The 16183-nt window shown below is 44.0% G+C and overlaps 1 protein-coding gene across 1 annotated transcript in view; it reads right to left on the reverse strand.

The window, feature by feature from the left end:
- Positions 1-13425, reverse strand: part of Kpna6 (karyopherin subunit alpha 6) — a 34554-nt gene extending 21129 nt beyond the window's left edge. The window contains exon 1 of the mRNA XM_036178719.1: positions 13324-13425. Coding sequence (XP_036034612.1) covers positions 13324-13327 — 4 coding nt within the window. The 5' untranslated portion in view covers positions 13328-13425. The remainder of the gene's footprint in view (positions 1-13323) is intronic.
- Between the last annotated feature and the right edge of the window lie 2758 nt (positions 13426-16183).

Here is a 16183-nt window from a genome sequence, read left to right on the forward strand (position 1 = left end):
CCCAGGTTCAGTTCCCAGCACCCACTGGCTCCTAACTATCTCTAATCTAGTTCCATGGCATCGGACACCTCTTCTGACCTCTCCAGGCTTCTGCACACATGTGGGGCATCAGGTATAAGCACATATACGTTAAAAATAAAAATAAACAAAAAAGAAAGCCATCAAGAAGGTCATGGTTCTTGCCACCAAACCTGAAGACCTAAGTTCCATCACCAGGATTCACACACTTGAAGGAGAGAATCAACTCCTGTTGTCCTGTAACCTACACACACACACACACACACACACACACACACACACACACACACACACACACAAGTTATAAGGACCTGCAGTGGCTTCCTCTACTGGTCCCTGAACAGGCAGAGGCAAGCCTACTAAAGGCAAGCCCCTGTGGAATGCTGTCCTCTATTACCTGACACATAGTTTTTCATGACTGAGCCTGTGCTGTCCCAGAGGCTGTCCTCTCCTTTGAGCACAGTTGACAGTTAAACTGAAATAGGAACCACATTGCTTCTTTAGTTACCATGGTGATAAGTAACTATCACAAATATCTACTTATGACTTCACTGGAGAAGCAGGCAAGAAAGAATAATGGGAAAGAAAACAGTTACTAAAGATGTTTTCACCTCAAGGAGGATAGATACTTTATTTGTTCCCTCTTACTTAACAGTGTTCCACTTTATTCATCATACCTGATCTTTAGAAATCCACTTTCACAATACAAAACTTTCTTTTATAGTACATTCTCTCTCTAGACCAAAAGTCCAAACAACAAATCTAAAGTTAATGTGTGAGCCAACACCTATTACTACATCAGAATAATCAAATAAAAAATCCCTGAAGTACCAAGTTAGCTATAATAATAGGACTTGAAGGTAGGGTGGTAGTACAACACGTAAGAGAGAGAGATGAATAAAGCCACACATTCAAAGATGTTCTTCTAAACCTCACTTGGTTTACTGTCTTACCAAAGATAAACCAGAATGGCTTAAATTTTGTGTCTTCTGGCTGGTCAGTGGTGCATGCTTTTAATCTCAGCAGGAGGAAGGAGGATCACTGTGATTTCCAGGCCAGCCTGATCTACAGAGTGTTCCAGGCAAGCCAGAGACACACAGATGATATTTCAAACCGACAAACAAACAGCTACCTTGTGGGTGTAGGAGTACAACCTGAAATCTCAGCACATGGGTGTTAAGGCAGGAAAATGTAAACTCTAGTTCGTCTACAGAGCTCAAGACCAGCCAGGGCTGTAACTAGTGGTCTGTCCTGATGGAGTGCTAGACATCAAAGTCAAGTGGTAAACGTTATTCGAGAATTCCTGTTGCCAGTCATATCTGCCACTCACTGTTTTTTGTTTTAGTTTTTCTTTTTCTTTCTTTCTTTTCTTTTTTTAAGATTTATTTATTGCCGGGTGGTGGTGGCACACACCTTTAATCCCAGCACCCAGGAGGCAGAGGCAGGAAGATCTCTGTGAGTTCGAGGCCAGCCTGGGCTTCAGAGTGAGTTCCAGGAAACCCTGTCTCGAAAACCAAGAAAAAAAAAAAAAGATTATATGTTCTGCCTGAAGAAGACACCAGATCTCATTATAGATGGTTGTGAGCAACCATATGGTTGCTGGGAATTGAACTCAGGACCTCTAGAAGAGTAGCCAGTGCTCTTAACCTCTGAGCCATCTCTGTAGCACCCTTCTTTTGGTTTTTCAAGATAGGGTTTCTGTGTGTAGCTCTGGCTGCCCTGGAACTCACTCTGTAGACCAGGGTAGCCTCAAACTCAAGAGATTCTCCTGTGTCTGCCTTTGAAATGCTAGGACTATGCTACCACCTGGCTTCATCGTTCTTTACAGGTTTCTTGAGTTTGGTAATTATTATCAACAAAAGGTTTTTTGTTTGTTTGTTTTTAGAGTGGGGGAGGGGACCTGTCACATGCACTCACACTAAATAACATTTAAAAAAGATATGTTCACTGGGCAGCGGTGGCACACGCCTTTAATCCCAGCCCTGGGAGGCAGAGCCAGGATCTCTGTGAGTTCAAGGCCAGCCTGGTCTACAGAGCAAGATCCAGGACAGGCACCAAAACTACAGAGAAACCCTGCCTCAAAAAACAAAACAAAACAAAACAAAACAAAACAATGGAAGCAGGGCAGTGCACTTGGGAGGCAGAGGCAGGTGGATCTCTGTGAGTTCAAAGCCAGCCTGGTCTCCAAAGGAAAGTTCCAGGAAAGGCACAAAGCTACCCAAAGAAACCCTGTCTCAAAGAAAAAAAATAAATAAAATAAAACAATATGGCTCTGGAAAAGGCTTAAATCCACAAGGTCGAATGGGTAGAGCAGATGCAGCTGGAGGCTGTGAGGCTCCCGAAAGGAAGCAGCTTCCCAGAAATCATCCGAAGCTCAGTTGTTAGAGCTGGGTCTTTACAGCTGTGGTCCAATTGGAAGACTCCTGTCTACCACACAGTGTGGGGGGATGAAAAGGAAGAAAGTGCTGTACTGTAGCAGTCCTTCCTACCTCTGAACCTCACGTGCTTTTTTTTGAGGTTGATGGTAACTAAGGTGTATCGTTGTAGGTAAAACCAAAAAAAAACTTAAAAAAAAAAAAAGATACGCTCAGGAACTGGAGAGATGGCTTAGTGGTTAAGAGCCCTGGGTGCTCTAACAGAAGATCCAGGTTCTGGTTTTTTGTTTTGTTTTATTTTTTGAGACACCACCACCCAGCCAAGATCCAGGTGACTTACAACCAACCCCCTCTTCTGTACCTTCAGTCATAGGGGATACTCTTCCGGTCTCCACAGGCACCTGGCAGGGTGCACAGACATATTTGTAGGATCCTGGTTTAGTTCCCATCACCTACACACAACCAACTGTAACTCCAATTTCTGAGGATTCCAACACATTCTAGCTTCCACAGGCACCTGCATACATACATACGCATAATCTCACATAGGCACATATATAAACACATTTAAAATAAACAACTTTAAGAAGATAAACATCTGTTGTATGTGAAAAGGAAACCTGCATTAGATGTAGGAAGGCCTAAAATCAGAGTGACATCAGGATTCAAAGAACTAATGCTAGACAAAAACCTCAAAAATCTTAATAATTGTAGCAAATTAGATTAATTCCTACAGAAGAAAATCTTTACAAATGTAATGACGGTATATGCTTTCTTCAACATTCATACTCACTAGAAACCAGATAACCCATACCAGATAAAGTCGAGAAATACAACACACATGGCAGCGTCTTCTGGCAAAACTCACACTTCATACATGAGAGCTAATTCCTAGAACAAGAAACTTGTTCTTTTTTCTTTTGTCTTCTTAAATGCAGCAAACCTTTCATTACAAGTTCAAGTACCAACTTAACTAGGTCAGTCCATAGGAAAGAGCTGTGTAACTATTTTAACTAGAATGATGTGGCAGACATTTTTTCCAGGTCTCATAAGCCTGATGACCTCAAGAGTTGGAGTCCCAGAACCCATATAAGGGCTGAAAAGGGCAGACTCCACAGACCTCGGCCTGTGACACAATCACAATTAACTAAAACAACAGAAAAAGACTGAGATATTTGTCTGGCATTTGTGAGGTCCCAGTTCCTGGGTACCATCTCCAGCAAACATCAACAGCAAAAAGAGGAGAAACACTGATGTAAGGTGTTTAGGAATCTGTGCTGAGATATTCTTAGCTTTTCAGGCCAGAAAGTTGAATAACATCTTTGGCAACTTAAATGCAGCTACAGCAGCCTCACAGGGAATCACTGGGAGCGGCCAGCTTCAATTCCTAGTGATGTCTGGGTCCTTGTCTCTTTCTCCACCCCTCTCCCCTGCTCTAAAACAGGCATTCACAGTCTCTTCTTTGGACATTGTAAGAGCTTCATCAACCTGTCTCATCCCTCCTGACACCCAAAGTTCTTTTCTTTTTTTGAGACAGGGTCTTGATAATGTAGCCCTGGCTGGCCTGGAACTCACTATGTAGACTCAGAGTTTAGTGCTGGGATCAGCTTGCATCACCACACCTGGCTTTTTTTTTTTTTTTTTCCTTAAAGATTTATGTCTGTAAAATTTGCTTGCAGAAGGGGTGTAGGTATCAGATCCCTGGAAATGGAGTTAAAGACAGCTGTGAGCTACTATGTGGGTGCTGAGAGCCAAACCCAGTGAGTGCTCTGAAGTGCTGAGCCATCTCTCCAGATCTCCCTCAAATTTCTGAAAACGGTCCAGTTCATTTTTAGCTCACTCCCATTTGCTCTGAAACCAAACTGTTCGTAAAGGCCATTGATCAAGTACATAATAATAAATTCAACAAACATTTTCTTTTTTCTTTTATCCTCTTGATAGCATTCAATCTTTTTTAATGATTATTTATTTATTATGTATACAATGTTCTGCCTGCATGTGTCCCTGCAGGCCAGAAGAGGGCACCAGATCTCATTACTGATGGTTGTGAGCCACCATATGGGTGCTGGGAATTGAACTCAGGACCTCTGGAAGAGCAGCCAGTGTTCTTAACCTCTGAGCCCTCTCTCCAGCCCGCTAGCATTCAATCTTAACAACCATCTCCATTCTGTAACACTCTTTGCTTGGGTTCATTTGTCTTAGCTATCCACCACTCCTTTTCTCTCTCTAATTCTAGCTACTGCTTCTTTTGGTTCCTCCACATGAACCTAATTTGCCTTGGGCTTCTCTTTTGTATGTTTCTGGTGCTGGGGATTGAACCTAGAAATCTGTACAAGCCAAACACATGCTCTAACCAGGGAGCAGTACTCCTAGTACAGACACACACATACACCCTTTTTTGGGACAGTGTCTTTTTGAGTAGTCCTGGCTGTCCTGGAACTCACTCTGTAGGTCAGGCTGACCTTGTACTCAGAGATCCACCTGCCTTTTCCCCTACTGAACCACCACACTCAGATCCCATTCTTTCTTTTTAGCCTAATCTCTGCAGATTCGGGTTCTATTTGTTGTTTCTAGGTTTACTAGAAACACAGATAATGAAACCTCATTCCCAGACTTCACCCTCAGAGCTCTTTGCTTCTACATTCACTTGTCTTTTGGATGCCTTCCCTTGGAAACACATCTCAGCATCACCATCCACTCTGCCACAGAGAGCACAGCAGGCCAGGGTGCTCACAACCAAGCCTGATACCCTGAGTTGATTTGAGATCTATCCCGGAGAACACGCACCGTGGAAGGGAGGGCAAACTGATTCTAAGTTGTCTTTCTGACCTCCACAGGTGCGCCATGACACACCCACACTCATATCCATAAATAAATAAATGCAGGAATTTCTAGAATCTTATTACAAGCCACCAGAAATGCTTACATACAAAGGAGGAAACAAGTGGAATGCAGGATATATAGATAAGTACAAATGTTATAAAACTGGAAAAATCAATAGGAAATCTTGCACACTGCTCTTCCAATTAGAACTTGGTATGTATGTGTTTTAGGAATCCCAGCACTCGGGAGGCAGAGCCAGGCCGATCTCTGAGTTCACTGGGCTACCAAGTGAGTTCCAGAAAAGGCGCAAAGCTACACAGAGAAACCCTGTCTCGGAAAACAACAACAACAAAAAGCTTTTGAGGCACTAAAACCTCTATGGTTTACAAACTGTGTTTTTGTTTTGTCTTGGTTTTTGTTTGAGACAATGGAAACCAGTGGTCCAGGCTGGCCTCCAACTCATAATCCTTCTCTGCTCAGTCTCTCTCTCTCTCTCTTTTTATTTCTTTCTTTCTGAGACAGGGTCTCATTATGTAGCTCTGAATGTTCTGGAACTCAAAGACCCACCTGCCTCTGCCTTCCGAGTGCTGGGATTAAAGGTATCTGCCACTACACCCACCTCTGCTTAGAATTTTTGAGAAAAGGTTCCTCTGTGTAATGGTCCTTGATTTCCTGGAACTTGCATTGTAGACCAGGCTGGCCTCACAGAGATCTGCCTGCCTCTGCTGGGATCAAGGGCATATGCCACCAATGCCCAGCCTGCTCAGTCTCTTGTCTTGAGGGCTAGGATTATAGGCATGCACCACTATACCCTGCTCTCAAATTATTTTCTCAAATTCAGCATTTCACTGAATCTTCACTAACAACCATTTAAAAAAAAAAATTACTGGCTGAATATGCTGGCATATGCTTTTAATTCCAGTACTGGAGATGCAGAGGCAGCTGGATCTATTTAAGTTTGAGGCTAGCCTGGTCTATGTAATGAGTTTGAGACCAGTTAGGACTAGAAAGTAAAACCCCATCTCAAAAGAGAAAAAAAGTATTCCTTGCATATCACTTTAAAGAGCCTCGGACTTAGCAAGATTAAATGATGCTATAGGATAGCTACCCTTTAAGACTATGCTTTGTTTGTTTGTTTGTTTGAGAAAGGGCTCTCTATGCAGCCCTGGCTGTCCTGGAACTCATTCTATAGACCAGACTGGCCTCAAACTCAGAGATCCACCTGCCTCACCTCCCACATGCTGGGTTTAAAGGCCTGTACCATCATGCCAGGTGAGACTATGCTTTAACAAAAATCTACACAAGCAGCTCAGGAGAGACTGAAGTGAAAGCATCATACAGTGTCCATCTGCATGCAATATAGAAAAGCAAGATAAAGCCCAGTGGTAATGGCACAGGCTTTTTTGTTTTGTTTTTCAAGACGGGGTTTCTCTGTGTAGTTTTGCGTCTTTCCTGGAACTCACTTTGTAGACCAGGCTGGCCTCGAACTCAGAGATCCGCCTGCCTCTGCCTCCGAGTGCTGGGATTACAGGCTTTTAATCCCAGCACTTGGCAGTGGATCTGTGAGTTCGAGGTCAACCTGGTTTAGAAAGAGAGTTCCAGGACAGCCAGAGCTATTACACAAAGAAACCCTGTCTCAAAAACAAAAACAATAACAATAGGGGGTTGGGGATTTAGCTCAGTGGTAGAGCGTTTGCCTAGCAAGCCAAGGCCCTGGGTTCGGTCCTCAACTCTGGCAAAAAAAAAAAAGAAAAGAAAAGAAAAAAACAACCAATAATAAAGTTTAAAAAATGGAAAAAAAGAAAAATTAAAGTAAACCAAATATTACCTGATTAGAAAGAAGCATTATCAATTAAAAAGGTTCCATTTGCAGCCAAAAACAAGTTAGAAAACTTCATTATCTTAGCACCAACATAAGACAATTCAAGTTAGTTAATTTGGGGGCTAAAAAAATGGCTCAGTGCTTATGAGCACTAGCCACACTTCCAAAGGCCCCAGGTTCAATCCTTAGCACTCACAACCACCTGTAACTCCAGTTCCAGGGGATCTGATACCCTCTCTGGCCTTTTCAGACACCAGGCATATAAGTGACACAGACATAAACATATGCAAGCAAAACACCCATACAGATAACATGTTTTAAAAAGTTAGCTATTTTGGTAGTTCAAAACATTATGGAGAGAGCTTCTCTATATTTGTTATCTATAGCTAATTCTGGGTCTTATTTAGCCTAGGTTGCCTTGAGGTTCTGATCTTCCTGCTTCTACCTACACAGTGCTAGGATTACAGGCATTTGCCAGCATGCCTAGCTTGAGGTTCTGGGGATCACCTCGGGTCTTTGTACATTCAAGGCGAACATTCTGCCTCCTGAGCTACAATCCTGGCTCTACACTCAAGAAAAGAATATTACATTTAAGTATTTTATACGTAAATAGGCTGGGTGTATAGAGGTCAAATACAACCTGCAGGACTTGGTTATCTCCATCCTCCATGTGGATCCAGGGATCAAACTAAGTCAGTTCTTTGGGCCTAGCTGCAAGCACCTTTATCTGCCCAACCATCTTGCTGGCTCTACTCTCCACTTTTAAAACTACCTATTATTTACAAATTATGCCTTAAAATCTTGGCATTGTTAGTTGCAATTTCAGAGTCAGAAAAGGGCTTTTTCCAGAGGCAGAATACTGCCCATATTCTGGTAACAACTATACTATGTCTACTAATAGTCTATTAATAGTAATAGCAATGGGATATGTTATGAGAAATGCATCCTTAACAGATTTCACTGCATGAATATCACAGAGTCTACCTTACATGATCCTGGTGTATTTTATTATACATTTAGGTTACATGGTATAGACTATTGCTTATAGGATACCAAGCATGTTATGGTACTGGAGAAAAAAGATGATGAGTATTTGTGCATCTAAAAGTAGAAACAGTACATCAAAAAATAGTGCAGCACACAGAAGGCACTCGAGACTGCAGGGCTACAAGTTATGTCAGGAGTTAACAGTGAATGGTGCATAAAGTGTGAAAGCCTAGACAACTACCAGTCACTCCTGCAGATAACAAGTACCGTAGTAAACTCATTTAACGCGTTTTCTTTTCTGGGGCTGGAGAGATGGTTCAGTGGTTAAGAGCAGTCACTGCTCTTGCAGGAGATACAGGTTTCAGTCCCTGGATCAGCAATGGGTGGCTCACAAATCCTGTAATGCCAGTTCCAGTTCTGGTGCCCTCCTCTGGACTCTAAGGGTATCAGCACTCACAGGATTACACCCCTACACAAACATACCTAAGTACACATAAGTAAAATCATTTTTTAAAAGACTGGTTTCTTTTATTTTTATGTGCATGAATGCTTGGCCTAAATGTAAGTATGTGAACTACATGCATGCCTGGTGCCCTTAGAAGTCAGAAGACTTCTGGAAGTGGAGTTATGGTTAGTTGTGAGCTACCATGTGGGTGCTAGAAATCCCACCTGGGTCCTCTGCAGAAAAAACAAGTTCTCTAAACCAGAGCCATCCCTCCAGACTGAAAATAAAATAGATCTTGGTTACAGAGTGAGTTCCAGGATAGCCAGGGCTGTTATGCAGAGAAACCATGTCTGGAAAAAACAAAATAAATAAATTATTTTTTCTTTTACTTTTGTTTTGTTTTTTTGAGACAGGGTTTCTCTGTGTAGCTTTGCTCCTTTCCTGGAACTCACTTTGTAGATCAGGCTGGCCTCGGACTCAGAGATCCACCTGGCTCTGCCTCCTGAGTGCTGGGATTAAAGGCGTTCGCCACCACTGCCCCGCAATAAATATTTTTTCATTTTCACATTATAAACTTAAAAATGTTTTCTTTATAACCTCACTTTCTTTTTGAAACATCGTTATCACTGTATAATCCAGGCCAGCCTCCAAGTACTAGGATCATGAAAAATGAAGCATATACACATACCCCACTACATTTTCTTTAAAAAAAAAAAAAGTTATAGAAATTTTTTATTTTTATGGGTTTGGACATCTGCATGTGTGTGAGTGACCACAGATCCCTATAGATGTAGTTACAGGCAGGTGTGAGCTGCCTGATGTAGGTGCTTGGAACTGAACTGTGCGAGAATAACCCCTTGCAATCTCTCTAGCCCCTAAATTTTTTTTCCCCCAGCCAAGTATGGTAGGCTTACCGGTAATTCCAGCATGGGGGAAGCTGAGGTGGGAAGGCTGTGAGATCCAGGCTACCTGGTACTACAAAGTAAGACCTTATCTCAAAACAAAACAAAACAAACACCCAAGATAAACAACACCTTTAATCCCATCATTAGGAGGCAGAGGCAGGCGGGTCTATGAGTCTAGTATATTCTTGGCAAGCATTTTTGAGATAGTCTTGCTAATGATGTCAAACTTTTTTTGTTGTTGGGTTTTGAGACAGGGTTTCTTTGTGTAGTTTTGGTGCCTGTCCTGGATCTCACTCTGTAGACTCAGATCTGCTGGCTCTGGCTCCTGAGTGCTGGGATTGAAGGCAATGTCAAACTTTTAAAAGAAATCAAAAGCTTCTTCAGCTATATGTCCTTTAGACATGGAAGGGGTTTTTTTGTTTTTTTTTGTTTTTAGCTTCATTATAATCTTACAGATTTTAAGCATAATTACAACTTGCTCTTACTGAAAAGCTGTTATGTGGTTCATGGCTACTCCTGACTATGCTATGACTTTGCTTAGGTTCAATACCCAGACTACCAAAAAACAAGATGAAAACAAAATAACACCCCCAACCCCCAACAAAGGTACAGACATACACACTAGGTCTGGTAAGTCTGGGAGCAGAGCTCAGAAGTAGAGTTCCTGTGCTTCAGTTTCTTCAATTAAAACAGGAGAACCTGAGAATTCAAAGAGTTCATCTGCAAAGTAATTGGAAGAGTGCCGGTCACTTAGCAAACTCCGAAGACGCACTGGCTATTATTATTATAGCTTTCCTGTCTTTTCTGAAACTCTCATACTATGGTAAAACCAGTCTAAAATACAAACTGACAAATAACCTTTTTGTAACACGAACTGCTAAATGGTCTTATTAATAAGAAAAACCCACAGCCAGATTCTGGGGTGAAAACTGAAAGATCAGAGAAACAGAACAAGCCACAGCCAACCTCACCTCGCCAACTCCTCAGCCAATCCTGTTTCCTCAGATTGGAAGCCTCCGAATGCTCACCCAAAAGTGACTCCACTGAATTGTTGCTAAAAGTTCCTGGTCCTCAAGCCTTACATACCTTTCTGTGCCCAGCCATACTACTTCCTGGGATTAAAGGTGTGTGCCACCATGCCTGGCTGTTGCCAGTGTCTTGAAAAATAGAATTAAGGGTATGTGCCATCACTGTCTGGCCTCTATGTCTAATCTAGTAGCTGACTCTGTCCTTTGATCTCTAGATATTGGGGTCCACAATATAACACCACATCTTTTTTTTTTAAGCCAGAAAGTCAATTTTAAATAAGAAAGGTTCTTTAGAAGTCTCCCTGACTTCCCTTCAGCTCTAAGCAACCTAAACCAAGCACTGCCTGGGACAACAGAATGACAACAACTGGTTTAGAGTTTAATGTAAATCAAGTTTAATATAATCAAGACCTACTCCCTGGATTTTGGGAGAAAATGCCAAATTCTCAGTTAGCAAGGAATGGTGATTAGATAACCAGTACCCACTAGAATTCAAGTGGTTGAGGTCTTTGCTAGAGATGATCAGGAACAAAGCAATGTCTATAGTTGCGTCCCCAACACAGGCAGTAGAATCACTACAAAAGTCTATTAAAAGAGCAGTGAAGCCAGGGTGGTGGCGCACATCTGTAATCCCAGCACTCGGGAGGAAGAGCCAGGAGGATCTCTGTGAGTTCGAGGCCAGCCTGATCTACAGAGCCAACCTGGTCTACAGAGATCCAGGACAGGAACCAAAACTACACAAAGAAACCCTATCTCGAAAAAACAAAAAACAAAATGAAGAGTAGTGAAGTTGGACACAGCAAAAACAGTATAATTCAGGCCCTGAGAGAGGACACATAAGAGGCAATGGTAACAGAGCAGCCTCTGGGTGAAGGCCAGCTGTAGTATAACCAGTCCCTAATGGGCCTAGATTACTAGCCTTCCACTAGTTACCTAATCTCAAAGTATCAATTCACTGTTGTAATGGGGATTACCCAAACTACCAAGGATTACACATTGTGATTAAAACATATCCTTACTTTAGTTTGATCACCTGACTCTCTCTCTATATATATAAAAATGCTTTCTGGGACTTTGGTCAGGTCTTCTTGCACTGAAGAACTTTCATCTCACATTCTAACATGAAAAAAACCAAACAACTTCACTTAACATGCCCCCCCCCCCTTTTTATCCTGATACAGGGTTTCTCTGTGTAGCCCTGGCTTCCTGGAACTCAATCTGTAGACCAGGCAGTCCTTGAACTAGAGAGCCTCCTGCCTCTGCCTCTGGAGTGCTGGGATTAAAGGTAACCACGGCCTGGCTCCACCTTAAATTTTAGAGGCTGATGTGCAGTAAGATGTGGGAGAATCTCACTCCTGGAAGCTGCTTATTAGCTATGTTATCTTCGCTGAGATTGTTTCTCAATCTGTAAAAATGAATCTCACAGGTTACCTCTTTCTCTCCACGGCTCTAGTTGGGCTCCTAAATCATTGTTATACTTTCCAGAGGGTTCTGGAGGGCAAAGAACGCTATTACTGAAGGTGGGGAAGAATGCCATGTTATTTACAGAGCTGGCTAGGCTCCAGATACTCCTCTTTCAGGAGATGAAAAAGCTCAGAAATGGAGGAATACAGGGTCTGTTGTAGACCAGAAATGGAGGAAGACAGGGGCTGTTGCAGACTGTACTAGATACCTTCTCTATGCAATTTTGTTTGTAGATTAAGTCACTGGATGTAATGTGGGAAGTGTCAGGCCAGATCAGATTCTAAAATCACAGGCAGGGAAAATACTTTTTCAGTTTCTTTCAGACTAAAGATTTCAAACTGGACCCATAACAAAATACCTTCACAACTTTATGCAGGGTTAAAACCGTCCCTTCCTTCTTTCAGCCCACCACTAGGGGGCCAGACCATAAAAAGCAGCAGTTAAATCCAAGAGCTCAGGAGTGATCACCCTGTTTTAATCACTGTGTGACCTTGGATAAGTTTCTTTACCATTCTAAGCCTCAGTTTCCCCATCTGTAAAACAGGAACCGCAGCAGCAACTATCCCACTAGGTTGAAATTAGGTTAAGCAAGCCACGTTATGCATTGACAACAATGACTCCACATAAAGACTAGCAAATTTAAACAGGTTTTACTTTACTGATGGCAATAAATTATCAATGCTGGTTTTGTTTCTGAATTCAAAGACGATGCTTAACATACGTACTCTTTTAGGCAACGGCCTTCGTATCCAGAGTCTTCTTTATAAAAAGATCAACAGGTCTCTCTTTTCCTCCTGACCAGAGTTGGCCCAGAAACCTCAAGTCTCTGACCTGTCTATGCCAAGAAGTCTTGGCTTTGGGCTTTCTAAACACTACGAAGCCTGTCACCGAGTCTAGGCGAACCAGCCCATTTCTGCACCGACTGGGACATGTTCCTGGCCTTCAAAGGCCCAAACCGTGCTGGAGCCGGCCTGCCTGCCCTGGGTTACCGGTCCGGAGCTGGCCTGCCCTGCGTCTCCTCTCCAGAGGACTCTCCCCTCTACGTAGGCAGGTAAGACGGCACCTCGCTCCGAAGCGCGTCGGCCGAATGCCCACGGGAGCAGGCTCCCCGTGGCGGCGTCCAGGCCTGCCGCCCGGAGCCCGGTCCCCGGCTCCACAGCAGGAGCGAGGCGAGAGGACAGGGCTCTGCCTACCCCCGGGAACGCACGAGCTCCGGCCCGAGGCCACCACGTGGGGGCAGCGGGGGCACTAGGCATCCGGAACCAGCCCGGGGGCTGCTCCCGTGCGGCCCTACGCCGGCCCCACACCGGCCCGAGGGGCACTCCCGACCTGATTTCTCTTCCCATACCAATCTGCACGCTTCCGACACCTTCTTCAGACTAGACACAAGCCCTCGCCAGACCCCGCTCCCCAAGACCTCAGCCCGAGCACCCATCTGCCGAGCTGCCTCACTCACCCATCGCGGCTCCGCTCGCTCAGACTTGGCGGCGGCCGCAGCTGTAGCTTCAGCGGCAGCTTCGGCAGACAATATGGCGGATCTGCAGGACGGCGGCCTGACCGGGACAAACATTTTACACCGTACTGAACGCGTTCTTAACCCTCACGCCCCCTTCCCTCCCGGAGCTGACACGGATGGGCGTGCGTTTAAAGAGAACCGCAGCCACTAAAGGTGTCAATTAGGGACGGAATAGACAAGGCTGGGGGAGACTACAAGGGATATCTACTGAACAGTGTGCCAAGTTCTCTGCTGATTCTGTTTCTATTTCTTTATGGTGAGGCCTCCTTTCCCAGAAAGCTACCCCTTCTTTTTATAATTAAGTCCATATAGAACTGAGTAAAGAATCATCTAGAGAGGAAAAGTGATTTATTCCAGGCTATGGAGATAAGGAAAGGAAATCACGATTAAACTGGAGTTTGTGTCTCGTTTTTTGTTCACTGGAGAGAGGGTCTCACTATATGTCTCTGGCTGGCCTGTAAATCTATATAGACCAGGCAGACATCGAACTCACAAGATATTCACCTACCTGTGCCTTCCAAGCGCTGGAACAAAAGGCTCCAGATCTTTTTTTGTTTGTTTGTGTGGGACAGGGTTTCAAGTATTCCAGACTGTCTTCTGGTGAGTAAGTAGATGACTTTGACCTCCAGGTCCCCTGCTTCCATTCCCCAGTGCTGACATTACAGGTGTGCACTATCATGAGCGTGTGTGTGTGTGTGTGTGTGTGTGTGTGTGTGAGCCCACTAACCTTTGTAAGGGTAGGGGTCAGTTCTGTATTGCCTAACATCATGGCCACCACCTTCCGGTCTGGAATAAACAAGAAAAATTAGATTGGTGAGCTCCCTTTCCTAGCAATGAGGATATCAAAGCTTTTACCTTTTGAATAAAAGAATGCTGGGCTGATACCTAAGCTCAACACAAAGAGCTGGGGTTTTGTCCAATCTTTAGTCTCCATCTTTTAGAAGGTGAATGAAGACTCTTGTATCTGGTTCTCAGGGCCTATCACAACAAATTACCAAGTCTACCCAAATGCCTGGCCAGTTAAGGGAAAAAACTCCAGTCAAATTCTATGCCTCAACATGAGGAAAAGGAATACTGTGTTTACCTTCCTCAAGTGGAACTTATCATGTTACTTTGCCTTCTTACTTCACAGATCTCCAGGCCCAGTTTTCCTGCCCCATCTGCTTTGAAACCAGACATTAAGGACCAGAGAGATGGCTGAGCAGAAAAAAGTGCTTATGGCACAAACCTGATATCCAGAGTTGGACCCCCGACTTTCTGGTGCACAGGGGTATCCAACTTCTGAAACTTGTACACTATCTCTACACACATTTTGTGACACAAACATACCTGCTCATGCATACACACACACAAATATTTTAAAACAAACAAAAACATTCGTGTTTAGTTTCGAGCATCAGCTCAGTGGTAGAGTACTTGGCTATCAAGCACAAGGCCCTGGGTTTAGTCCTGAGCTCTGAAAGAAGGGGGGGGGGAGACTAACACACACACACACACACACACACACACACACACACACACACACAAAGGAAGGTAACTCGATACATTACTGTCACTCTTGGCAGTTCCACTGTCTGATCGGAGGGTTGCCCAAACATCTCAGTCTGGCACACAGGCTGGTTCTTGGGCCACTCACTCACCAACAGGAAGTTCAGGCTCCAAGTGTAGTTGAGGAACCCTTTTCCCCAACCAGGCTCCTAGCTTCTCTTTGTGAATATGCAGTCCTGTTTGCTCACATGATAAACCTTTCAGGATCCAGTTCCATTACCACCTCTTCCGGGACACCTGTCTTCCCATCCACCCTCTCTGCTCCTATGGCGGTATTCTGCCTTCTTTAGCATTTCATACTGATTTGCTCCCAATGTATATTCAGTCTCCCTATCAGCTAAGGAAAGGAAGAGAGCTTCTCCATCTGCTATCCCAATGTCTGTCACAGTGCCTGCTAAACAGAGGCACCAAAACTGTCCAGTCAGTATCCCATCCACCAGAGCTCATCTGCATACCCTGTGGCCAAAAGCAGAAAGGCTAAGGTGTATCCATCCCTTCTGCTTGCAGGACTCTAAACTATGCCCAGAGGAGCCAGGAGACCCTTCACATAGCTTTGTTCTCTGTTCTAGGACACGACCTTTCCAGAGACCTTTCATTTTCTTTCCTGCTTTTTTGTTTGTTTGTTTGTTTTTCGAGACAGGGTTTCTCTGTGTAGCTTTGTGCCTTTCCTGGAACTCACTTGGTAGCCCAAAGGTGTGCGCCACCGCCACCCTGCTCCTTCCCACTTTCATATGGTAGGAACTATATTCTGCTTGCCCTCTCACAACAATGGAGTGTCTTAAACCTCCTAACCTCTTTTGGTTTTTCAAGACAGGGTCTCACTATGTAGCCCTGGCTGTCCTGGATCTCACTCTGTAGACCAGGCTGGCCTCAAATCCAGAGATCCACCTGCCTCTGCCTCCTGAGTGATGGGATTAAAGGAAAGCGCTACTACACCTGGCTTAAATACAAATTTTAAAATTACATTGATTGGGGCCGGGTGGTGGTGGCGCACGCCTTTAATCCCAGCACTGGAGAGGCAGAGCCAGTCAGATCTCTGTGACTTCGAGGCCAGCCTGGTCTACAGAACGAAATCCAGGACAGGCACCAAAACAACACTGAAAAGCCCTGTCTCGAAAAACAAACAAACAAATAAACAACAACAACAACAAAAAAGCAACCAAACAAAAAAAACTACATTGATTGGACTGGAGAGTTGGTTCAGCACTTCAGAGCACTTGCTGCTCTTGCGAGGACCAAGGTTTGATTTCCA

The sequence above is a fragment of the Onychomys torridus genome, chromosome 2, assembly GCF_903995425.1.
Source record: "Onychomys torridus chromosome 2, mOncTor1.1, whole genome shotgun sequence".
In the NCBI taxonomy this organism is placed as follows: Eukaryota; Metazoa; Chordata; class Mammalia; order Rodentia; family Cricetidae; genus Onychomys; species Onychomys torridus.